This window comes from Orcinus orca, chromosome 8, assembly GCF_937001465.1.
Source record: "Orcinus orca chromosome 8, mOrcOrc1.1, whole genome shotgun sequence".
NCBI lineage: Eukaryota > Metazoa > Chordata > Mammalia > Artiodactyla > Delphinidae > Orcinus > Orcinus orca.
In genome coordinates, this window is record NC_064566.1 from 9009072 (window position 1) to 9033902 (window position 24831).

At 46.5% G+C, this 24831-nt stretch overlaps 3 protein-coding genes across 7 annotated transcripts; 1 reads left to right on the forward strand and 2 right to left on the reverse strand.

Annotated features, from left to right (window-relative positions):
* Positions 1-358: 358 nt before the first annotated feature.
* On the reverse strand, positions 359-3488 carry POLR2G (RNA polymerase II subunit G). 2 transcript variants are annotated; one of them, XM_004264229.4, is made up of 8 exons: positions 3346-3488; positions 3103-3212; positions 1971-2130; positions 1338-1388; positions 1167-1232; positions 991-1062; positions 773-806; positions 359-579 (listed from the first exon to the last, which is right to left on the reverse strand). In XM_004264229.4, exons 1-8 carry the CDS (start codon positions 3355-3357, stop codon positions 566-568), a joined length of 519 nt encoding a protein of 172 aa, XP_004264277.1. In that variant the 5' UTR covers positions 3358-3488; the 3' UTR covers positions 359-565. The 2 variants fall into 2 exon arrangements, with proteins under 2 accessions (XP_004264277.1, XP_033270754.1); XM_033414863.2 differs by lacking the exon at positions 1338-1388.
* Positions 3489-11256: 7768 nt separating this feature from the next.
* On the forward strand, positions 11257-18136 carry ZBTB3 (zinc finger and BTB domain containing 3). Of its 3 annotated transcripts, none has more exons than XM_049713381.1 (2): positions 11257-11298; positions 11739-18136. In XM_049713381.1, exon 2 carries the CDS (start codon positions 11790-11792, stop codon positions 13344-13346), a length of 1557 nt encoding a protein of 518 aa, XP_049569338.1. In that variant the 5' UTR covers positions 11257-11298; positions 11739-11789; the 3' UTR covers positions 13347-18136. The 3 variants fall into 3 exon arrangements, with proteins under 3 accessions (XP_049569338.1, XP_033270645.1, XP_033270638.1); XM_033414754.2 differs by having other exon boundaries at positions 11270-11398; XM_033414747.2 differs by lacking the exon at positions 11257-11298 and adding an exon at positions 11327-11460.
* TTC9C (tetratricopeptide repeat domain 9C) lies at positions 17184-24805 on the reverse strand. 2 transcript variants are annotated; one of them, XM_049713396.1, is made up of 4 exons: positions 23395-24805; positions 19778-19960; positions 19286-19390; positions 17184-18896 (listed from the first exon to the last, which is right to left on the reverse strand). In XM_049713396.1, exons 1-3 carry the CDS (start codon positions 23630-23632, stop codon positions 19299-19301), a joined length of 513 nt encoding a protein of 170 aa, XP_049569353.1. In that variant the 5' UTR covers positions 23633-24805; the 3' UTR covers positions 17184-18896; positions 19286-19298. The 2 variants fall into 2 exon arrangements, with proteins under 2 accessions (XP_049569353.1, XP_004264276.1); XM_004264228.4 differs by lacking the exon at positions 19286-19390.
* Positions 24806-24831: the final 26 nt, after the last annotated feature.

Sequence of the window (24831 nt, forward strand, 5' to 3'; positions counted from 1 at the left end):
CGGCTCTAATGATAGTATCTATTTGCTGGAAGCCAAAGACCCAACACTAGCGCCTTCCCTTTAGTGAGGTCAACTTTAGACCTTGGCAAAAGGGTTAGTCAGATCCCCTGGTGGGTGAAGCTAGTTAAGGCATCAGGCCAAGAAAAGGGGCTAGCAAGCATCTGGTCCTCCAGCCTTTCTAAAAAAAGAGTTGTTCTGGGTCTTCCCTGGCGGTCCAGTGGTTAAGACTCTGCGCATCCACTACAAGGGCACAGGTTCAATCCCTGGTCAGGCAACTAAGATCGCACATGCCGCGCAGCGTGGCCGAAAAAAAAACCAGACTTGTTCTTACCAAAGAAAGAAGGAGATGACACTTCCATGAGAATCAAGAACCTTTTATGGTTAGAACACACAGTCAGAAATCTGGGAGTGGCTGCTAAGCCACAAGAAGAGCCAGATGTCTTCTGAGGACAAGAAACCTTCCTTGCCTCCTCCACAGCAGCCAGACTGGGCCTCTGGACAACACGGGAAGTGTGACAGTCACACCTCCTGGATAAGGACCAAACAAGGTAGGAGGTCGTGGTACTCAGCTCACAAGCCCTGCCGAGAACAGGAAAAGCACATTGGTTAGACCCAGAGCTTGGGGCAGCCCTAAACATCAACTTCCCATCCCGAGAGGCACATGTCCTCGGTCTTCCAAGCAGACAACAGGAGAGTTTCTGTCATCTGTGGTTCAGGCATTAAATCCCATATCCCACAAACCCCTCCTCCAGGCAATGACCCTGACACTCACCCAAGTAATCATCCATCAGGGAGCCGATAGCAAACTGCAGAAGGAAAGGTAAAAAGCAAATGAAGCCAGGGCAAGCACAGAGCTATGCTCTAACTCTCAGTCTCAGGCCTTCTGTCCACCCACTTCTTCTTCCAAGCAGAAGAGCACAACCCCCCCCAGGAACTCTGGGGAGGCAGAAATCATCAGCTCTGCCTGGTAGAGGCAGGCAAGAGACTCACAATGTCATTCTTGTCCACACGGGTCCCCACAATCTTCAAGCGGATCTCATCATCCTGCTGAATCACAATGTCCTGGGGAGGAGGGAACAGTACATTCTGACAACCCCAGGCCAGGACTCTTCCTCGGAGTGGCTCATGCTCTTGTCCCTCTCACTGACTTCTTCCTACCCACTTACCTCATCCATTGTCTTGTAACATGGTGGGTTGGAGTTAGGATCAAACTCCATCTCTGACGGGATGGACTGAAAGGAAGGTGAAACTGGGTAAGAGTACTTTAAAAGGATGCTTCGATAGATGCTCACGATACCTGTCTCCTCCTTAGACCCACCCAGTGTGCCTAGACTTACATGTCGAGAAATGAAGCAGGACATGGGCCCAATTTCTGTGAAGAGTCCAACCTAGAAGGGAAATGAGTGACCTTGCTTTTCCTTTTGTCCCCCAAAGTCTTCTAAGCTTCCTGTCCTTATCTGGTTCCTAATATCAATAATATTCTTCATGTTTCGAAACCACCCTGAAGTTTGGCATTTGTTTTCATTTCTTTCTTTTTTTCAAGCTTTCGTTTTAAGTTAAGGAAGTGTAGTGGTAAACAGCTGAGGCCTAGAACTTGTCGGAACTTGGGATTTGAACACCTGTTGGCCACATGACCTTGGCCAGTAGACAACTTCTCCAAGCTTCAGCCTGGAGAAAAAAGCACGAGGATAAAAGCACTCACCTCACAGTCACTGTGAGGCTTTGCACACTACCTGTCCCAGAGGAACTACTCAATCAGTGGAGGCTACTATTGTTTTGACTATCAATAATGACTTACATACCCCTGAGTGAGGCAGAGCAAGATCACCATACCATCTGACAGGTGAGGAAGCTTGAAGCACAAAGAAGTGACGTGGCCAAAGACACAGAGTTATTAACAAGTCGAGTTGGGATCCATCCCAGATCTTCTAAGGGAGGGACCTTTCCACTACCTCCCCTGATGGTCTTACCTTGTTGACCTGAGTGACAACGGCATCCACGACCTCCCCTTTAAAGGGTCGGAAAACAATGGCCTTGTACTTAACTGGATAAAGGACAAAGCCTCGGCCTGGCTGGATCACACCAGCACCGATATTGTCGATGGTAGTGACAGCAATTACAAAGCCATACCTGCAAGGAGGATGAGAAGGAGAAAGGCACTGTGTGTGGAAAAGCCTCTAAAACCATCTGCCACAAGAGACACTGAGCCTGGGGGTAAAGGGGTGGCACAAAGGGGAAGTAGATAGCACCCCTGCCCCACAGAGCTTAATAGTCAAGAGAGGAGACAGGACAATGGTCCGCATCTAAAAATGCCAAATGCTGCTCTCATAATTTCACAACAAACGTCCAAAAGGGCTGCAGTCCTTGAGCCAAGAGACCTCAATCTTGGAGATGCCTCAGAATCACCTGGGAGAAACTTATTAAAATGCATATTCCCAGGCCTTCCCCCAGAGAGTCGTGATGCTGTAGGGATGAGTTGAGGCTCAGGAACCTGTATGTTCAAAGAACACCCAAAGTTACTCTGATGCTGGAGGTCCAAGCACTCTATAGCCCTGCTCATCCTCACTCATTTACATCACCATGTGCAAGGCTCCTCTGTGCAGAGCCCAGAGATGGTCAAGTCTCAGTCCTCTTCCTTCCTCCCCCTAACTCTCAATCTGCTTTTTCCTGCTCACTCATTAATTCAACAAACCTTTAGTGAGGCCCAAGATGTGCCACGCCAGGTCCCTGGGACAGAGAAAAGCAGCAGAATCAAAAAACACTGAGCTCCACAAGGGCGGACCTCATTCTATCTTTTTCACTGCATTGTTCCCAGGGCCTGACACAGAGCCTGGCACACAGCTGGAGCTTTAGAAATGTTTGCAGAGTAAATGAATGACCAATCTTGGCTGAAGGAAGGAAGCTCCGTTATCCAGCTTCGCAGAGGGAATCGTGGGAACCCAAAGCAGGAAGCATCTAACTGCCTGGGGCTCCTGGGAGAGTGAGAGGGCTCGCCAGGGTAGGCAGCTGAACCTTTCAGGATGTGTAGGAGTTGGGGAGGGGATGCAGGCAAAGGGAGACGTGTGCTCACTGCTTAGGCGGCACGGAGGGCGCGACACTCACTTGCCGGTGCAGGTCCCCTCCACCTCGGTGAAGAGCTTTTGCTTCACCGTGTTGAGCAGGTTGGGGCCGAAGTAGCGTGGGTGCAGCAGGATCTCGTGCTCCAGGGAGATCTGCGGGGAAACGGGGATGGAGACCAGGCTAGGAGCGGCAGGAACGTGAGGCAAGAAGCGGCCCCTAGTCCCGGTCCTCCGCTTCTCTCCTCCTCTCGACCCTGCCCTCGCCGCCACCCCGTGCCCTGCTCACGTGATAGAACATCGTCCCGGAGGAGCCTGGACAGCAGCCGGGCCTACAGCAGCGACGGCAGCGAGCCTCCACACCCACCGGAAGCACAGCAACTACCCCAAGCCCGCTTCCGGGACTGCCCCGGAGAAGTGGGAGGGACTCGCCTCCTCCTCGGACCCCATTGAGTCTCGTTGTCGTGGGCGGGGATTCCGTGAAGCTCCTCCCCTCTGTGCAGCCCAACCGTGGTCGAAATGCCAGGCTCGCACAAATTATCAGTGTCCGGCGTAGACTATATGCTCAGTAAATCCTTTTAAAAGGCACTAATTGGGCTTCCCTGGTGGCGCAGTGGTTGAGAGTCCGCCGGCCGATGCAGGGGACGCGGGTTCGTGCCCCGGTCCGGGAGAATCCCACGTGCCGCGGAGCGGCTGGGCCCGTGAGCCATGGCCGCTGAGCCTGCGCGTCTGGAGCCTGTGATCCGCAACGGGAGAGGCCACAACAGTGAGAGGCCCGCGTACAGCAAAAATAATGATAGTAATAATAATTAATTAATTAATGAGAGATGGCATAAATAAAGCGCTTTAGCAGAATCTATTCATTCAGCAAATAGCTGAAGACGGCTTTCACATAGTAAGTATAGTAATTAGCTGTTCTTATTTCATTTAATCCATACAGCAACCCCACCAGGCAGGCTTTGTTATTACTCCCATTTACAAGAAGGTCCCAGGCTCAGAAGGTTGAGGTCACTCAGGGTCGGGATTCAAATTCAGGATGCCTGACTCCAAGACTCTTGCATATTCAGGCATTCATTGCCTGGCTCTGGTAGTTTAGAGATGAAACCCGCAAAGTCAGAGCCCAGAAGGTAGCGCCCCCTCCAGGTGTGAAGAGAACCTCAAGTCACTGCGCTCCTCTCAACCCCCTCTCGCCCCTTCGTCCGCCCCCTTACACCCAAGGACCTAGAGAACTGGTGAGCCTTGTCTGTTCCTTCAGCCCTGCTCGCAGTTTTGTAGATATTAAACTCGCCTCAGTTAACCAGAGTGAGCATGCAGTCTGTGCCCTGCTGGGACCCTGACTGATAAAAGGGCCATGGGAAGAAAGGCAGAAACACCATGAGATGCGGACCTATAATAAAGACTCAGCAAGAGCAGCTGTTTCTAAAGCCCAGACAGTCTCTGGGACCTTGAGCAAACTCCCTGCTGCCTAAGTTTTTGTATGTTGTAAGAAAGCCTGACCTTCCCTCCTGCAAGAACAGAGACTTCATGCTTTCTTAGAGCTGTCACACACCAGTTTCCATTGACGCTGCCCATTTCCTAGAATGATTGAGGTCACCAGTCAGCTGTTCAGACTCCTTGGGGATCCCCTGCACCTGCAACCACATAAGGAAGCAGATGGCGGGACGGAGGGCAGGGCCTCAACAGCCACGACTCCCTCCTTTCCTCTTTTCGAAGCCAGCCTGCCCGCAAAAGCAACCTTACCTGCTGACAGTGGTGTGCTGGAGCCCCCTACAAAAGCCAGCTGTTAATATTTCAGGAATTTTGCAAGCCAGTGGGTAAACACAACCATTATTAAAAAGTTAATTGTCTTGGGACTTCCCTGGTGGCCCAGTGGGTAAGACTCTGCGCTCCCAATGCTGGGGGTCCGGGTTTGATCCCTGGTAAGGGAACTAGATCCCACATGCCTCAACTAAGTCTGCATGCTGCAACTAAAAATCCTGCAAAGACCAGCGCAGCCAAAATAAATAAATAGATATTTTTAAAATGTTAACAATAATTTAATTGTCAACTTACAATTAAATGCATTATACTAAAAAACAAAGGCAGAGGTGTAGATGAAACAAGTTTGGCAATATATTGATAATCGTTGAAGCCAGATGATGGATAACGGTGGTTTCTTACACTTTTCCTACTACTTTTGTGTGTTTGAAATTGTTCATAATAAAAAGTTAGAAAAAAACAAAACTGTGATACTGTGATTTACAATAAATAAATAAATAAATAAATATATATATATTTGGTCTTTTCCCCCGTTTCTGTCACAGAGCTCCTAAACCCTTGGAATTGCCTAAGTGATAAGATGATGAATGTGTCTTGATATTCATAACAAACCCCTTTCAACCACACACGAGTTTATGTTAATGAGATGACTTTTGGAAAGCACCTAAACCAGGGGAAACAACCAGGTGACTGGAGGATCGGAACTTTCAGTGCCAACTCCTTGGCCTGGCTAATGAATTAATCAACCCTGCCTATGTAGTGGAAATCTCCATAAAAACCCAAAAGGATGGGGCTCAGAGAGCTTGGCGTGTGTGAAGACGTATAGAACTGGGGAGAGTGGTGAGCTCAGAGAGAGCATGGAAGCTCCACGCCCTTTCCCCATCCCACACCCTAGGCATCTTTTCTATGTGGCTCTTCCTGAGTTAGGGTCTTTTATAATAAAGTGGAAATCTAGTAAGTGAAATGTTTCTTTGAGTTCTGTGAGCCACTCTAGCAAATTAATTGAACCCAAGGAGGTGGGCGGGGGTGGTCTTTGGAACCTTCAATCTATAGCCAGTTAGATGGACAGATGACAACCGGAACTTACTATTGCCATCTGAAGTGGAAGGCAGTCTTGTAGGGCTGAGCCCTTAACCTGTGGAATCTGATGCTATCTCCGTGTCGATGGTGTCAGAATTGAGTTAAATCATAGGACACCCAGCTGGTGTTTGAGAATTGCTTGGAAGTGTGGGGGGGAAAAATACACATTGTAATTAGAGTCAGAATCATTAGCAATAAATACTTAAAACTCATCATTTCCTATTTAACATAGTTTACTATTTTCAATGCTCTTGAGGTTATTTACACCTACTGTGTCTGTGTGGTGTAAATGTTATATAATTGTCTATGTAGGTATAAGAATTCCAGTTGCTCTGATATCCTCACCAGCACTTGGTACTGTCAGCAGGGTTTATTTTTTTGTTTGCTATCCTAATAAGTGTGATAGTATCTCATGGTGGTTTTAATTTTCATTCTCCTAATGACTAAGGATGTTGAACATCTTTTCATGTACTTATTTGCCAAGAGTGATCTTTTCAAAACTCACGTCAAATCATGTCAATCCCCTACTTAGGGCCTGATGGCTTCCCAGGGCACTAGAATAAAACCATCACTCTGACCAACCAGGCAGGGGCCAGATTCAGCCAACTCTATTTTCTGCCTCTCTTCCTCTTGCTTTCTCCACTCCAGCCACATTGGCCTCCTCTCCCACCTTGAGACCAATGCGCTTGCTATTTCCTATGCCTACAACGCTATTGGCTCTGATTTTCACCTGATGGGGATGGGGGAGCTCCTTCTCATTTTTCAGTTATAAGCTCAATATCACCACTTCCAAGAGGCCTTCCATGACTACCCTGACTCAAGTAGCCACACCCAATCACTCTCCTGTTGTATTGCTTTGTTTTATTTTCTTCATAGAACTTAGCCCTATTTAGCGTCATCTTATTAATTTATGTATGTGCAGATTGCCTGTTTCCCCTCAAGAAGCGCAGGGATTCCTGTCTGTTGTGTTCCTAGATGCCTAGAAGAGCCCCTGGCACACAACAGGTGCTTGGGATCTATTTGCATCACTGATCGAATCTCTAGCACCTAACAGTGCACTTGGCAAATAATGGAGTTTAACAAATATGGGTTGACTGAACCTCATTCTCATATTGAATCTATTATGATCTCTTCAAGCTCCCCAGGCATGGTTTGGCCCTGATAAATCCTCCCCAAGCCCTGATCTCTTTGCCTCCAAAACTTCAGAATCAGAGACAAGCTAGAACAGAAAGAAAATAGCAATGGAGAACAATCAGCTGAATTGAGATTCGGAGTACAAAGAAAGTCTACTGAAGGATTGTTTTACTTTACTTTTGTTGCACAATAAACCACCCCAAAACTTTGTGGCTTAAAACAACCACAGTAATTTATTTATCTCATAATCTACAGTTGGAGCAAAAGACTCAGTGGGGAAGGTGTGCTCCTGCTTCAAGCAAAGTCAGCTGGGCAGCTCAGCTGGGCACTGGAGGGTCCACTTTTTTTTTTGCGGTACGCGGGCCTCTCACTGTTGTGGCCTCTCCCGTTGCGGAGCACAGGCTCCGGACGCGCAGGCTCAGCGGCCATGGCTCACGGGCCCAGCCGCTCCGCGGCATGTGGGATCCTCCCGGACCGGGGCACGAACCCGTGTCCCCTGCATCGGCAGGCGGACTCTCAACCACTGCGCCACCAGGGAAGCCCTAGAGGATCCGCTTCTGATATGGTTCAATCACATGGCTGGCAAATTGAAGCTGGCTGTTAGCTGGAAGCCTGGGTGTGGCTCTGGCTGAAACACTTACAGGTGCCCTCTTCGTGTGGCCTGGGTTCTTCACAGCATGGTGGCTGGGTCCTAAGAGCAAGCATCCCAAGAGGACCAGGCGGAAATTCTGTCCCTTTTTATGACTTAGCCTCAGAAGTCACACAGCATCACATCTCTCTGAGGGTCACAATCTCTCCCGGACTCAAGGTGAGAGAACTTACCGGATGGAAGGAGCATCAATGTCATATTGTAAAAGGAGCATGTGGGAGGGAAGATCTTGTTAAGGCCACTTTGGAGAACACAATCTGCCACAAGGATAGGTCTTACCAACCTACAGAGTAGTAGAGAGGAGCCCTTGTGATGATGTCTGTCACTTGTCTCCCAAAGATTTATATACAAGCAGCAGGTCCAGCCCCTGGAGGGCAACTCTGAGGAAGGATCATCCATCCTAGCTGCCCCTCTCGCTGGTTCTAGGTTCCTGCTTCTGTGCCACCAGTTCATCCAACAGCTAGGATAATCCTGCCTGCAGTTGAGTCTGAATCCTCTGGCCATGGGTACAACAACCCTGAGGACCACCTGGGGGACACTCCAGGAAGACAAATCTACAAAGTGGTTAAGGGTGTGACTTTGAAGGTAGGTAGACCTAGATTCAATTTCAGCTCTGCCTTTTATTAGCTTTGTGACCTTGGCCAAGTTACTTAACCAAGTCTCACAAGAACCTCAGTCTCTTCTTCTGTCTAATGGGGATAAGAAAGGCTATAATGGAATTAGAGATCATATGTTTAGCACATTGCTAGCAGTTAACAACTACTAAATATACGGTAGGTATTTTTCTAATTTCTACTAATACAAAAACGCATAGAAGAAAGCTTTTCAACCTCTTTTCTTGGGGGAAAGTTACTGCAATAAGTATGAAATTTCTTTTGTTTTAGCTTTAAAATTTACATACTTTTTTTTTCATGTGCCATAGTCTATCTATGCCAGTTTAATATGCCTATTCCCCAGATAAAAACTTCTATCAAAAAAATCTGACTGAATGGTGCTCTTGAAAGATGTTTCCTGGCACCCTGTAGCTCTGTGTACCCCAGGGTGGGGGTATGTATATTCCAGTTTTTTTGTTTGTTTTGTTCTGTTTTTTTTTTTTTTTTTTTTAATGAGAAGACTTGTTTAAATTGAAGACACTTTTTTTTTTTTTAATTTATGACTGTGTTGGGTCTTCGTTTCTGTGCGAGGGCTTTCTCTAGTTGTGGCAAGCGGGGGCCCCTCTTCATCGCGGTGCACGGGCCTCTTGCTATCGCGGCCTCTCTTGTTGCAGAGCACAGGCTCCAGACGCACAGGCTCAGTAGTTGTGGCTCACGGACCCAGTTGCTCCGCGGCATGTGGGATCTTCCCAGACCAGGGCTCGAACCCGTGTCCCCTGCACTGGCAGGCAGATTCTCAACCACTGCACCACCAGGGAAGCCCTGTATATTCCAGTTTTGAGAAGCAAAACCAACAAGTTGTGCCCTGCTTAATGGTGCGCCTGGGTGTGAGAGAGGCTAAAACCTAGCACACACTAGGCTTATTAAGCCACAGTGGCCACTAGTCTGTGTTGACCAAAGGGATTTATACAGAGGTTAAAATAAATGTTATCTTTTTTTTTTTTTGGCTGTGCCGCATGGCATATAGGATCTTAGTTCCCCGACCAGGGATGGAACCTGTGTCCCCTGTAGTGGAAGCATGGAGTCCTAACCACTGGACCACCAGGGAATTCCCCAAATAACTATAATTTTAAAAACCTAGGTCCAGTATGTTTAGCAACCCCAGAGTGTGTCAAGCACACAGTCTTTGTGCCCAATCTCAGATTCATCTTCATTCTGATCTCTTCTGAACCTGTAGAAACATGATCGCTTAAGCTTCCTGAACAGCCTGTGCTCCTCACTGCTTAGCAGCTCCACAGCCCTCTCTCCTACAAGGGTTTTCCCTCCAGTCCCCTGGCTTTAAATACCATCCATATGACGCTGATGACACTCCCAATGTATATCTCCAGCCCCAGTGTTTCCCCTGATCTTCAAGCTCACAAGTCTAACCGGCTGAGGGGAAGCTCTACCTAAAGCGTCAAAACAGAACTCTCCATTTTCCTATCCCATTGTCCCCATCTCAGAAAATGGCTGCCAGCCACACCATTGCTCATGCAGATTTTAGCCATCCTTGACTCCTTTTTCCTCTTGACTCTCATCTCCTATCCTAATTTTAGCAAATTCTGTTGACCCAGCACTTCTCCCCAGCTCCACCATCACTACCTTTGTCTAGCCACCATCATCTCTTGCAGAACAATTTGCACAGCTCTCTCCCTGCCCCCACTTTGATCCCCTATGTTCCTTTCTCCAGACTAGGCAGGCTAAGCCTTTAAAAGCAAGAATCGTATCAGAACACTCCCCTGCTTAAAACCTACCAATGGCTCCCGATTATACTCAGAATAGAATACAAACTGCTCACCATGGCCAATGAAATTCCACACCCACCCATTTGTGTGAGGTCAGATTTTAATCTTCATATAATCAAAACAATATCTCATAATAGTTTGAAAACAGAAACAGAGGTGAGACTCCAGCTGTCTTATATTAAGCCAGACATTAAAGAAATTGGGAAAAATGTAAAACAATGCCACTATTTTCACTACATATTTTTTTGACTTTGGAAAATAGAGTTATTTTTCCTAGAAAATGAAAATGTTACTTATGTCGGGGTTTTTTTAAATTAATTAATTATTTTTGGCTGCACTGGGTCTTCGTTGCGGTGCACGGGCTTCTCGTTGCAGAGCACAGGCTCTATGCATGCCGGCTTCAGGAGTTGCAGCACGCGGGCTCAGTAGTTGTGTCTAGACAACTAGCTGTTGTCTAGGAACTCTGGAAGATCTCTTCAGAAGTAGTCACACTCTTTATTCTCCCGCCCAGGGACACTTTAGGGCCTTGGCCCACTCACTCCTTTCCTACCAGCTACTGCCCACTACGCTCCAGACAGAGAAGGACACTCATCTCTTCTACTGTAAGTTGGCTATAGAGTTTAGGCTAGGGACACTACGACCGCATTCGCACAGCTGCTAGTTCTCTGACACCACCACTGCTGAGCCAGGAGCCCAGAACCATCAGACTGGAGGGAGTGAGGCAGCAGGACATCTTGGAGTTTTTGAGAGAGTAAGGGCCCTACAAGAAACAACTGCAGTTCAGAGGTGCAGCTATCGCCCACGGTTACAGCAGAGCCGGGTCTAAGACTCGGGCCTCCGGGGTACCACATCAGCTTGTAGGTTCTCCTTTTCCCGGTCACCCAGCAGCGAGGGTGACGTGCAGTCCGCTAAGACACAACGCTCTGCGCCGTGGCGGGCCTCGCGGCCCGCCTGGAGGACGTCGCACTCCTACTGCCTCAGGTAGCTGGAAAAGCTCAACCAATCCAGAGGGCTCTGAGGCGAAGAAGGAGGTTAGAAAAGGAAAAGTTTAGGACAGGAGCGCTAACCAATAGGGAGCCCACCTGCCTGAGTGACGGCCACCAGCACCCACTTGGAGAAGCCGCCCCGAGCTGGGGGGATGGTTAGTGGAGAGTGAACCAATCCCTGACGAGGGAAGGCAAATTTGAGCCAATGATAACTGAGAAGGTGGGAAGGGGCGGAGCTCTCCCGGTGGCTGGTCGGTGGTGAGTGAAGAGATCAGCTTTCTCTGCTAGTTCCCACCCTCGGACTTCTTAGCCCCTGGAATGCGAAAGGCTCAGGGAGTTCCCGGAGTGGGGCGTAGAGGTATCGCCCGCAAAGGCCTGGGGGCGAGACTTCTAGTTGAAGGAGGTGCTGGAAGCTACCGGGTGGGCATCGAGGAAGCGGAGGCTGCTTAGGAGGCGGGACTTCCGGGGAGGGGCTTTGTCGACAGGGCGGGGCCTGCTGCTAAGGTTAGGCCGAAGGGGCGGGGCTAAAAGTAGACCACTGGGTGTGACCTGGGAGAACGAAGGGTAGTAATTTAAGTGAGCGTCTTGGGGTCAGGACGGTGCTGCCAGAGGCTTTGGGGTGGCAAGTAATAGCCCATAGGTGACGTTATGGTTTATGGGAGGGTCACCTGCCCTAACCCCCTGTCCTCTTTTCCCAGGGAGCCACTGGTGGCGACCTTCCTAGGGTCCCTTTCCCTTCGTGGGGTGCTATGGAGTTCCCAGAACACAGCCAGCAGCTGCTGCAGAGCCTCCGAGAGCAGCGGTCCCAGGGTTTCCTTTGTGACTGCACGGTGATGGTGGGTAGCACCCAGTTCTTGGCCCATCGGGCTGTGCTGGCCTCCTGCAGCCCGTTTTTCCAGCTTTTCTACAAAGAGCGGGAACTGGACAAGAGGGATCTGGTGTGTATCCACAACGAGATTGTCACAGCTCCAGCCTTTGGGCTGCTTCTGGACTTTATGTATGCCGGCCAGCTGGTCCTGAGGGGGGATACCCCTGTGGAGGATGTGCTGGCAGCTGCCAGCTACTTGCACATGAATGATATTGTCAAGGTGTGTAAGCGGCGGCTGCAAGCCCGGGCCCTGGCAGAGGCGGATAGTACCAAGAAGGAGGAAGAAACCAACTCACAGCACCCTAATTTGGAGTTTTTGTCCAGCACTTCCCGTGGCCCCCAACCTTCGTTGGCATCTGCAGAGACATCAGGCCACTGGGGCAAAGGGGAATGGAAAGGCTCAGCAGCTCCCTCACCTACTGTCTGTCCTCCAGATGAGCCACCGATGCCGGCTGGGGCTGATACTACACAGCCTGGCGTGGAGGTTGACTCACCGCATCTGCGGGCACCTCCTCCACCAGTGGCTGATGTCTCTCTTGCCAGCCCCAGTAGCTCCACAGAAACCAACCCTGCAAACTACTTCTCCTCGGGCCTCCCAACGGTTTCAGTGGAGCCACTGGCTCCCCTTGATGTGGTTTCTGAGAATCTGAGGGTGGTGGAACCAAGGGGAACTGGAGGCCCACTGCAAGGCTTCTATCCCCCAGCTTCGGCTGCAGTCCCAGTCCCAGCCCCAGTTCCATCCCAGGCTCCAGCCCCAGCAGAAGCGGAGCTGGTCCAGGTGAAAGTAGAAGCTATCGTGATTTCCGATGAGGAGCCCGATGCCTCGGAGGAACAGCCTCGGGGTCCTGAGGGACTGTTCCCACCTGGAGGAGCAGTGTATGGTGAACAGCCCCCCCAGCCAGAGGCCTTTGAAGAGCCAAGGGCAGCAGGACTGGAGGAGGTGGGGGCCAGTGACCACTTCCTGCCGCCAGATCCTCACCTACCCTACCATTTGCTGCCAGGTCCAGGGCAGTATCATCGAGGACTGGTGACCTCACCCCTGCCTGCTCCGCCCGCCCTGCACGAGCCACTCTACCTGCCTTCCGAGTATGAAGCAGCCCCGGGAAGCTTTGGGGTTTTTACGGAGGATGTTCCCACTTGCAAGACATGCGGGAAGACCTTCTCATGTTCTTACACACTACGGCGCCATGCTACAGTGCACACGCGTGAGCGACCCTACGAGTGCCGCTACTGCCTGCGCAGCTACACGCAGTCAGGGGACCTGTACCGCCACATCCGCAAGGCTCACAATGAGGACCTGGCCAAACGCAGCAAACCGGATCCAGAGGCTGGCCCCCTCCTGGGAGTGCAGCCCATCCCCGGCTCCCCGACAGCAGACAGACAGAACAGCAGTGCTGGAGGGCCACCCAAAGATTTTGTACTTGGCCCCAAAAACTAACACGCCCTGATGCCAGGCTGGCTCTTGCCCCCGTTAGGGGGCAGCACGGAAGGTGGGAAGCATCTCATTTCCCTTGCTGGGGACAGAATGAAGATTCTGCCCAGGCTGTAGTTTCCTACCCTTTTCTTTTCCCAGCCAGATAGCAGGACTTTATGGGGCATCGCATCTCAGTCAACTCCTCACCAAGGGCACTGGGAATTTTCCTGAGGTGTAATCGCTTCTCACTCTGCGTTTGGACCCATAAAGCTAGCAGTGAAAAGTATCTCTCTGAACTGGACTTGCCTGGTTTCCTCCACAAAACTGCACACCTGCTGACTCTTTCACAGCTCTCCTCCAGACCTGGGAATCTGATACCTGTACTTGGGGTAGGCGTGGGGGTCAGGTTGTTCATGAGGAAAAAAGTGGGAGAGGCAGAGGTTAGTGTAGACTTTACTTAGGAAAAGTGTACAAATTAGGGAATTTCACACAATTATGGTTTATTGTTGTAGTTGAGCTCTTCCTGTGTCCCGGGCTGTACTGGGGACTTCACATAAATACTCATTTAATCCTCAACAAGTTTATGAGGTATTATCCCTCTCCCCGCTGTTTTCCCCACAGACAAGGAAACTTGAGACTGAACAATCAACGTTAACTTGTTCTGGGTCACAGAGCTAGTTAAGGGGCAAGCCAGAATTTGAACGCTGGCTTATGACTTCAGATACCATGCTGGTTTAAAACACTGTTGAAGATGGTTAACTTTGAACTAGAAGTTGTTTTCTTTTTTGACCTTCTGAGTGTTTGGTTTTGTTGCCTTACCCCTTTCCCTCTGCTTTCCATGTAGAAAGGCCTTTGATTGACTGTTTCAACAACAGATACCTTTTGAGTGTTTGGTTTTGTTGCCTTTTTTTTTTGAGTGTTGCCTTACCCCTTTTGTTGCCTTACCCCTTTCCCTCTGCTTTCCATGTAGAAAGGCCTTTGATTGACTGTTTCAACAACAGATACCGTATTGATGACTTGAAATTTTTGCCTGCATGTCTTAAATGTGCATTGAGGTCTCCGAAGATGACAAACTGGAAGGCAGAAAACACTAAGCTCCACGGTGGTAGGCGTGTGGGGGCAGACTGAGGACTTGTGAAATGGAAACGATGGGCTCTTGGGAAAACTAAAGCAAGAAACTCTAGATGAGACAATCTTAGAGTTCATCTGGTCTAACTCCCTCACTTAAAAGTTGTGATGACGGCCTAGACAGGTCAGATTACTCAGGTACGGTCACACAGGTGGTTACTGACAGTAGAGATAGCAAAGAAATGGGAATTTGGGGTGTTGGTGTGGCATGGGGGGAAAAAGCATTCTAGGAATGTAAGAGAAGGGTCTGCCCCTGCCTGTGGTGAAGAGTGGTGTTTGTAGGATGGACCAGAGGGCTCCCCACAAACTCTCTCTCTTTGGCACATAAGGAACTGAATGCAAAAAAAGCAGGAAGGAGTATTTAGAAAAAGATGAAAATATGAGTGAATTTTCTGAATTTCTTCTCTCTCTTTTTGGATTTGTCACATTCAGCCCTGTAAACTCACACTAGCAAGCTGTTTTTGAGTCATAGGAAGGAGACAGAGCTGAGCATCAAAGATTTGGCCAAAGAAAGCTCCTTACTTGGGGTATGATGGGAAGCAAAAGTTGACGCTTAACATTTCCATGGCTGAGAGACTGAATTCTGCTTTTCATTTTCCTTGTGTTGGAATAATCTTTTATTTTATTTTTCAAATGGCTGATTTTATTTATGCAAATACATTACTGCCTTAACTCCTTGGTGAAACAAGGCAAGATATACATACATACAGTAAGAGCTATTTTAGCTGACTGGAGCACCTTTTTCCTGGAGTAAGTATCACATCAAAATGCCTATAAGAATCAGTTGCCTTTAAAAGAGTGAAATTTATGGTATGTGAATTAGCTATCAATTTTTTTAAAAAGGAGGGGGGAAAAAAGAAATCGGTTGCCTCAGAACATCAGTTCCTAAAAGCAAGGCATAATAAATATGTGTACATGTATATATAATGTATATAATTTCTCTGGACCATCTGGGGAACACAGGAACCTTGTTACTGTCTCGGCCAAGTGCAATACTTAACTAAAGAGGATGTGTTAACTTGGTGAGATTCTCCTGAAGAGCAAGCATTTGCCTTTAGTTCCCAGCATGGAATGCTTTCTTCATTGGAGGTGGCAGCCAAGAATTTGCAAGATGTTTAAAGCAGCAGCCAACACAATTACGGCCACAGTTGCCTCACTTTATCTATCTGCTGGACACCAAGAACAGTTTAGGCCTGTCTGTAGAGGTGTGATCAAGAGAACTTTCTCTGGTTTCCACTACTCTTGACAGTCCCATCCATGGATTCAACGAACCATAGGCCAGCTCATCTAACCTCTAGTCCAACACTGGATCCTCCTTTTGCCAGGTGTTGAAAGAGAACTCACTATTCCCAAAGGAAACATCATATTCTACTGTTGGACAACCCTAATTGTTGGATAATTGTTCCTTCTACTGAGCCAAAATCGGCCTCCTTTTATGGTGGGATGGGCCAGGTCCCAGGCTATTAAGAGTTTAACCCTGAGAAGTTATTTGCTTTTGAGCTACAAGCTGATTTAGTTTTCAGACGACCACCCTTTGCTCTCCAGTTTTAGAGACCTCTTCCTAGTTTAGGATTTCATTTCTTAATTGGTATTTTGTAAGTGTATGCCTTCACTTGCTCTTAGCTTCACAAAACTCACCATTTTAGCCCTTCACATTAGATTTCACTTTCTCCAAAGCCAGTGTTTCCAAAGATGGTTTACTTCAATTACTAATACTTTTTTTTTTTTTACTGTAACATACATTTATTTTTATGGTTGATTGGTTGTTTTGTTTTGGGGTTTTTTTGTGTGTTTTTTGGCAAATGATATGAAGTACTCTAAAGTCCCCTCCCCAATTTTATCAGTAAGCAATTTCAGCATGCACCTCTAAAAGAACTCTTTAAAAAGACCAAATACCATGATCACACCCAGCAAAACTGTTAATAATTCTTGTTCAAATTTCCCTGATTGTCTCGCAAACTTTTAGTTGTTTTTTCAAATCAGAATCCAAATTCCAAGAGTTTTAGGAGATCTGTGCCAGGAGCTGGGAAGAGACCAATATATATATTTTTTCTTAATTCACACACAGTCTCATAAAAACTTTTAGTTGTTTTCTTCTAATAGAGTCACATTTATTTGGTTGGTGGCTCTTAAACTTCTTTTAATTTATAGGTTCCCCTCTCTTTTTCCTTGCAATTTATAGAAGAAATTGGTTTATTCATCTTATGGTTTCAGCCTGGGGTTTGCTGATTACGTCCCCATGGTATCATTTAACATATTCCTCTGTCCAAAAATTCCTTTCAAAATATATATTTAAAATATTGACTAAAAAGTAGTATAGGTAGTATGTGATTTTGGCAAAACTGTAAAGATGATGGGTATTGGTTTGGAGGGAAACACTGTTCTAAACTGTCCCTTATGTGCAGTATGAATCCTCACATCACCATGAATGCTTTCTCTTCAATCAAACCCTCAAATCCTGTGTGGAAACCATTAAGGATTGGTAAGGTGAGCAGCCGCCCCCCTCCACAAACTTCTGAGTACAGAGATTGAGGTACCTCTGGCTGATTCCTTCAGGATGTGGGCTGGCCAGACCTCCTCCAGACCCACATCTGACTGCCTATCTTTGTCCACTTTCCCGTTCGTTAACATCTCTGTTAGGAGCTGGCCTTCAAATTAAAGGCGAAATGTAAGTCTGACCATTTTGTGTCTTAGAAGTGCTAAAAAGGGTTAGTGCAATAAATTTGTACAGTACATTTTTAAATATCAGTTTTATTTTTTCCTCATTGATGCAGAACATAGCTTACTGTAACATCAAGTCTTAGGGGAAAAAAAGAAAATCAGAAAGCAAAACCAACCCCAAACAAACATAACACACAACCATGCATGACATAAGCTGGCAACAGTCTAGGCTTAGAAATTTAAGAAACTTGGAAGAGGAATAAAATATTCAACTTTTGTTAGTTCTGTCCTTGGACTTAAAAGATTATTTGGTATGAAAACTTTTTGTTTGTAAGTTGGTGGCTATATTATTTAAGGGTACAGGGAGACTCAAAGAGGAGCCTAACTCGTTGAGAGAGAGGCATTACTGATAAAGGGAGAAGAGCTTGTGTACACTTGGCAAGACTAAGGGGTTTTTGTCTGAAATCTGTCTGTGTATGATGGCTAATGATACATGCTTATTACCTTCACTCATAAAGGTAGAAGCAGTGCTATTATGGTCTTATCTACTCTGTACAACTCATACATTGTGGACATTAGCAGAATGACAAAAGAGCTCCCGGTTGATGAAGCCTCCTACTGAGCCATGACTGCACCAGATCTGCGCCTGCACCCATGCCCAAAAAATCTTCCAGAAAGTTCGTTGGTGCTTAAAAGGCCCTAAGGGAAGAGAACCTTTTCTCACTGTTTCCTTCCTCTTTAAGGAAGTGAGCTCCTGCAAAATACAAGGGGGCGGGTAACAAGTAAAGAACAGATCTATGTTTTTATCCTGTTCTTTTATGGTATTGTTTCTAGAAGACTCAGTAAACTGTCTTTCCTATGTTTTTTTAGAGAAATGAGCATACTATAGATATGCACCTATTAAAAATTAAAATGTTTACGAGTGTTTTTTTGGCATGAGAGCTTTTAAAAGATTACAAAATATATACTTAAATGCTTGACTCCAGAAGTTTTAAGACAGAAGGGTTTAATAATAAAATAAATAAGTATACTATATTAATGATCTGAGTGTGAACAATAGCAAGGACTAGAAATTACCAAGAGAAACAAGAGGAACTAGATACTTTTGTGGGGGAAAAAGAATCTGAATGTATGTGGAACATTAAGACAAAGGAATTATTTTAGTCAAGATGGTTAATTTCAAATCTTTCATTCTGAGCCGTGTGGGCCCAATTTATAATTGTCTAGTTTCACAGTATATATATTTGCCAGTTTGTGGCCTGTGTAAGTTTGGCTTTGGACATCTGAGGAAACGAAGGAAGAAACTCCTTTCTGCCTTCCTTATTACTTCATCCTCTGCTAGCCTTCTCCTTTGTATATGACTACATCTACCAACATCTATCATTAAAATCTATGCCAAAGATATGATTAATTCCACCCATAACTGACGAATGTTTTCTGGTTGTATTTCTCAAGGCAAATATCCCTAATAATACCACATACTAAAAGCCGTATAAATACATAGATGGAGAAACAAAAACAGACACAGACCATGTAAGCAATAAAGAGTTCGTGCAGAACTAGAAACAAAATACAAGTTCACCTCAGTCAGAGGTATGGGGTTAATTTCTCTTGCTGAGGCTCAGGTTTCCCCTTGATGGGTCCTTATTGGTTCACCGAAGTTCCAGTGGAGGGGTATCTTTCTTCTTTGCTAACCAAACATGCCCAGGTAGAGCTGCTTCTCTTTCCGATGGTAGCTGCTGAGTTCCGACTGCGTTAGCTGAAGGTACCGCCGGACACTGGCGTCTTAGAACAGGGCAGAGAAGGCAATTAGAGACAGGCCATAACCGTACCTCTGGGCAGAAGAGGATTATGAACACACTTCCATTTCCTAAAATCTTTCCATTTGCATATATCACAACAATTCTATGCAATAGTAAATCTCATTCATTAATTATGTGCATTATTAAAAAATCTTGTACAGGGATGCTAACTTAATAATGAAAAGGAGCTTGGAGAAATAGTTTTTGTCAGAGCAAGTCTCTAAAGCTACTATACATGGCTGGCAGTTAATCTATGTACTTGAAGGTAAGAAATGTGAACAACGGCTCACATATCTTTATTAATTCATAATGGCTTTCCCGTTCAATTAGAGAGATCTTGCTGAATTTTTGTAAGTTTGGGGACCCTCTTACTTCAGTAGCCGCTCTAAGCCAGAATGCAAAATGGGAGACAACTTTCAGTGCTGAACCACCAACACAGGAATGAGTCTGTCATTCTCTTCACAATATTCTTTTTCCCTTGGAAACAAGGGAAACAAGCCTCAAATTTTCTGTCAGGAGGCCTGTCCTTCTTCTAGGTCATACCTGGGGTTAGCTGAGCTAAAGGATGAATGGATAGTTAAGCAAAGGCCAGACCCCAGCTGGAGAACTGGTAGAAATGAGGATTATCATGTTTATTCATTGGAATCCAGATCCTATTTTTGTCCCCATCTAGGAACTGAAACTTGAATACAGGAGTAGAAGGCCTGTTTATCATATATCTTTTTACACTTTTTGAATTTTGAACATGGGAATGTATTATTACCTATTTTCAAAATTCAATAAATTGAAAGCTAAAACACTCCCACAGATACCACCTCAGTGGAACAATTTTTTGTACTTACTACTTCAATCCCCTTCTCTCACCTTTTGGTTGCCTGTTGACAGCGGCCATGAGGTAATGCCGAGCCTGGTCATAGTCCTGCAGGTGGAAAAAGGCCACTCCAGCCCGATACAAGGCCTTGGCATTATCAGGCTGTCGCTCCAGGACTTTCTGACTGTATTCCTTCACCCGTTCGTAGTTTACTGGCTCCATTTGAAGAAGACAGGCTAATGGGGCCAAACGGAAGGAAGAGAGAAGAGGGAACACTAAGTCCCATTGCCCCACTCAAGGCAGTACCAAACCTAGGATGATGTCAACAACATTCACTCATCCAACAAATACATTTAAGTGCCCACCATATGCCAGACATTCTTCTAGCCATTGGGGATACAGCAGTGAATATAAGCTTTACATACCTCACAGTTTACTTCACTATCTACCAAATGCCTAGCACGTACCTAGTGTGGGTCAGGCCCAGCTATAAAAGTTGATAAGAACATATTTTAAAATTTATTTATGGGGACTTCTCTGGTGGTCCAGTGGTTGGGACTTCGCGCATCCACTGCAGGGGGTGTGGGTTCGATCCCTGGTCGGGGAACTGGGATGTTGCATGCTGCGTGGCACAACCAAAAAAAGAAAAAAAATAATTTAAAACTCTTCATTGTATCTCTTCTACCCAAGGCTCTCTGTCTTGAATCTCCCATTTCACCACAATGCTTGTACTGAAGCTCTGTTAACAACAACCGTTGCCATTAATTGTGTGAGGAAATAGTAAGCGCTGTGCTACGTGCTTCTTTAATCTTCTCATCCACCCTCTGAAGTCAGTATGTGTTACCATCTCCATTTCATGGATGAAGAAATCAAGGCTCACAAGGGTCAAGTAAGTTGTCCAAGATCCCACAGCTTCTAGGTGGAATGAATAAGAAATCTGAACCAAGGACTCTCTAACTCAAAAATTACCACCATTCTCAATGATGATATATTACTTCACTATTCCCTTGGATGAAAGATGGGACCTCAAACCACAAATCTGTTTAGGAGGCAATGTTCAGGTCAGTGTTCTGCCTTTCTATAAGTAAGAAGGGAAATGCATTCCCTGTTTCATAACTGTGGGAATTAAACATAGCATTATTAAATCACGGTGCTGAGAAGGAAGGAGAATCAGGGCTGATGTCTGCAACCCTTCTACAACATCCCCACCAAGTGGCCATATGGTTTATATCAATACTTCGGTACTCCCAGGCGGTCAGCTAACCCATCACTGTAGCTTCATTCATTCATTCGACAACTAGTTATGGAACACTGACCATGTGCTAGGCGGAGTTAGGAGCAGGAGAGGAGAGGAACGAGACAGACACCTTGACGAGTAAATAGAGCTTGCATCCCAGTTCCCAGGTAGGAGGAATGCACTAAGAAATTCACTTATTTATTAGTGCTTTGAGGAAAACAGAACTGTGCTGGGACAGAGAGTGAATGAGGTCAGAGTGATGTTTGATTACAGAAGGCCTCCCTGAGAAAGTGACTTTTGGGCCAAGATCTGAATGACAAGGGTCATTCAAGGGACAGGGCATTCTACCTGACAGAAGAGATCCTACAAAGCTGGAAGGTGGACGCATGCTTTGTGAATTTGGTCTATGGCGGAGCCAGATCAGGTCAGGCGGTGCCGGGGAAGGTCAGAGTTTGAATATTTTCCTAAGTGTAATGCGATGCCATTGGACAGTTTTAGACAGTGACATGGTCTGATTTCCTTATCTGTAAAATGGGGAAAATCATAAATACCTTGCAGAATTTTTATAAAGATGAGAGATACTATAAATAAACTGCCCAACACGTAAACTTCACTCACATGTAAGTGAAATTTAATTTTAGTGAGTCTTTATAGAACATCTACCAAGCACCCCCAAGCAGAGGGTCTATAGATGGATAAGCTACAGTCTCTGCCTTCAAGTCCACCTGGAGAGTCACGATATTTACAAGTACCTATCTCATTTCCTTGATTTCTGGTCAATTCCCCAATGTATATTCTCTTCTCTAATAATGCACAGTATTCTGCAATAAGAGCTTAAGCTCTGCAATTAAGACTTCCCATGTTTAATTTTAGCTCCACCACTTATTAGATGTTTCCTTAAATCTACCTCAAAGGATTGCTGTGACACTTAAATAGGTTTATATGTATATGTGTACAAAGGGCCTAAACACGGTATTTCATAAATGTCACCTTAACGAGCCTTCCCTGACCCCTACCTAACACTTCCATGCCTATGGCACTCACTTTCCCCATTTTCTTTTTTTGGGCCACTCCACACAGTATGTATGATCTTAGTTCCCTGACCGGGGATGGAACCTGCACCCCCTGCATTGGAAGCATGGAGTCTTAACCACTGGACCGCCAGGGCAGTCCCTATCCCCATTTTCTGCTTTATTCTTTTCCACATTACTCATCATCTTCTAATATATGTTACCTCTTCTGTTAATTGTCCATCTCCCCATGAAAGCAGGGATCTTTATCTGTTTTATAATATTGCAGTATCCTCAGTACCCAATAAATAATTGTTGAATGAACTGAAATATTAGCTCCTCTAGTTACTGTTACTTGAGTCTAAGAGGAGCTCTGGACACACACTGTAAAAAAGCTAGATTTTCACCAAATCACAGCTGATGAGTGTTGTAGAAAGCAAAAAAAAAAAAAAAAAAAAAAAATCATTTAAACAACTATTACAAAGTATAAAAACTACCCCTGGGCTTCCCTGGTGGCGCAGTGGTTGAGAGTCCGCCTGCCGATGCAGGGGACACAGGTTCGTGGCCCGGTCTGGGAAGAACCCACATGCCGCGGAGCGGCTGGGCCCGTGAGCCATGGCCGCTGAGCCTGCGCGTCCGGAGCCTGTGCTCCGCAACGGGAGAGGCCACAACAGTGAGAGGCCCGCGTACCGCAAAAAAAAAAAAAAAAAAAAACTACTCCTAATAATTTCTATGGCCTCAACTGGGACCATTAGAATACTTTAATATACTTCAAAATAACTTAATTAGCTCTATGGTTATTTTGCCTGCCATAAAACAGACCTAAGAAGTCTCCCTTCTTTTAGCAGATTAATCCTAGCGATACTAACTCTGGAATCCACCTCTTCATTCAAGGCCAGCTGGATAAGGAAGATATTGGTTACCCAGGTTACCATCTAGCTGATTTATAGGAAGAAGGAAAATGAGGAAAAGCTATCCAAAATATCTAAGATGGATAACTTACACCACCAGTTAAAGCAAGTGCCTTCTTTCCTATATTTTAAATATTAAAGAAACAACACTCTAAACGTAGGTTCAGTATTTTCCCTATAGCGTGCGAAATTCCCTAAACCTATCAGCATCACCCGGGAGTTTGTTAGAAATGCAAATTGGTACACACATCGCCCAACACACAAACCTCCGACCCATTAAATCGGAATCGTGGGAACAGGGCTCAAGAAGTTGAGTTTAACAAACTCTCCAAGTGAAGTCTGAGAAGCACTGCTCTACAGAAACTCAATTAGACCCTACAGATTGAAAATAAATTTCAATTCATGGCAGAATAACTAGATGACGGCAGAGAAGCACGTCAGTTTTCCCCAATGTTCTCAGACTTTCATGTCCTGGCCTTGACACTCTACCCACCCTTCAGCCCTGTTCTTACCAGCTAGGTTGTTGTAGCAGTCTGTCTGGGTGGTGCGCAGTACGTTTTCTTGTTCAGGTGTGAGGGCCGGGCCCTGGGGTCCCAGATTAGGTATCGGGGAGGGCAGACTTGGATCCAGACCCCGCAGCTGCAGCAGAGCTCGATGGTACCCACTCACAGCATCTCGGTACTTCCCTTCCCGGTAACATTGGTTCCCTTTCTCCTTGTACAGCTGGGCCTCCTGCAGGCGCTTCTCCATAACTTTGTCGCCCAGTGCTCTTGAGGAATTGGGAAGTGAAAGAGCAACCGAAGCTCTGGGGATAGGAGCGAAATAACCGATTTTGGTAGCCGACTTAAAAAAGCAGGAAATTCTCCTTCTCCAGGAGGCCTCTCAGGGAATGTTTCCTTGATTCTACTACAGCCCCTTCCTTTCTTCTCTGCAGTTATTTTTCAATCTCTAGAAGTGCAGGGCATTGATCAGGGAGAGGACGTGGGAAGAGTAAAGCCAGAGATTAATTTATTTCCTAAAGCGGCGACTCCGGGGGGAGGAGACTGCACGAAAAAGCGAAGGCCGTACTATAAAATTGTGGCCGGCGTGCAAACGCCAGCGGAATTTGCTTCCTCCTTTCCTTCGGACACACCTCCCTGACCTGGAAATGGAAGGGAGTAAGGCGGGGACAACTGCTAAACGAGGTCTAGAGGGCTTGCCTCCATCCCAGCTCTTTGTTCGCACTTATTCAACCAGCATTTGTTGACCTCCGGGCCAGGAGTTGGGGAACCGAGGTGAATGCGGTCCGTGCACCCCAAACAGCCCGAGGGTGACGCGGCCGCAGCGCCGCTCATGCAAGCCTCGCATGCCCCGCGGCCAGCCCCTCGCCCCCAGCAAGTGGCCGAACCCGAAGTCTCCCCGCTGGGCTTCGATTTACCGGCGGGGAGTAGGGAGAGTGCAGGGTCAGGCCTCTCGACAGCTTGGTGTCTAAATGGTGGCGCGCATTGCTCCACGCCTCCCAATCAGAAGCGGCCCCGGAAAAGTAATCCCGCAGAAACGACCCCGCCTCTCCAGCCTCCCCAGTGGACCAACCGTGGGGTGGGCGGAAATCCTCTGGCAGCTTCGCCAATTGAAAAAAAAAAAAAAAAAAAAAAAAAACCGAAAGCTCTTGAGGGACCAATCAGAATTGCAGATGACGATTCAAGTTGGCCAATACGGCGAGGCCAGGGTGTCTGTTGCTGGGTAGAAGTTGAAGGATTGAGGGGAAAAAAGAGGGCCGGGGTTAGTTACTGCAGTCCTTGCAAGGTTTTAGAGAGCACTTTTGTTGACTAACGAGAAAGACAATTGCCAGTAGGCGTTCACGTTGCAAGAGCTTCCCTGCTTTCCTTCTGGCTTTTTTCTCTCTCAAGAAGTGGCTGCACGAATAGACACTAGGGAACAGAGATTAGCGAGCAAGCCCTACGACAACA

Excerpts from the sequence above, each read along its gene's own strand:
- POLR2G (XM_004264229.4), bottom strand. Across the intron at positions 2,131-3,102 it reads GAGGGGACCTGCACCGGCAA|GTATGGCTTTGTAATTGCTG; the intron begins GTGAGTGTCGCG and ends TCCTCCTTGCAG. Across the intron at positions 1,233-1,337 it reads CCTGCTTCATTTCTCGACAT|TCCATCCCGTCAGAGATGGA; the intron begins GTAAGTCTAGGC and ends CCTTCCTTTCAG.
- ZBTB3 (XM_033414747.2), top strand. The coding sequence starts at position 11,359 with ATGCGAAAGGCTCAGGGAGTTCCCGGAGTGGGGCGTAGAGGTATCGCC. Across the intron at positions 11,461-11,738 it reads GAGGTGCTGGAAGCTACCGG|GGAGCCACTGGTGGCGACCT; the intron begins GTGGGCATCGAG and ends CTCTTTTCCCAG.
- TTC9C (XM_004264228.4), bottom strand. The coding sequence starts at position 23,632 with ATGGAGAAGCGCCTGCAGGAGGCCCAGCTGTACAAGGAGAAAGGGAAC. Across the intron at positions 19,961-23,394 it reads CTGCTACAACAACCTAGCTG|CCTGTCTTCTTCAAATGGAG; the intron begins GTAAGAACAGGG and ends TGGCCCCATTAG. Across the intron at positions 18,897-19,777 it reads TGTCAACAGGCAACCAAAAG|ACGCCAGTGTCCGGCGGTAC; the intron begins GTGAGAGAAGGG and ends CCCTGTTCTAAG.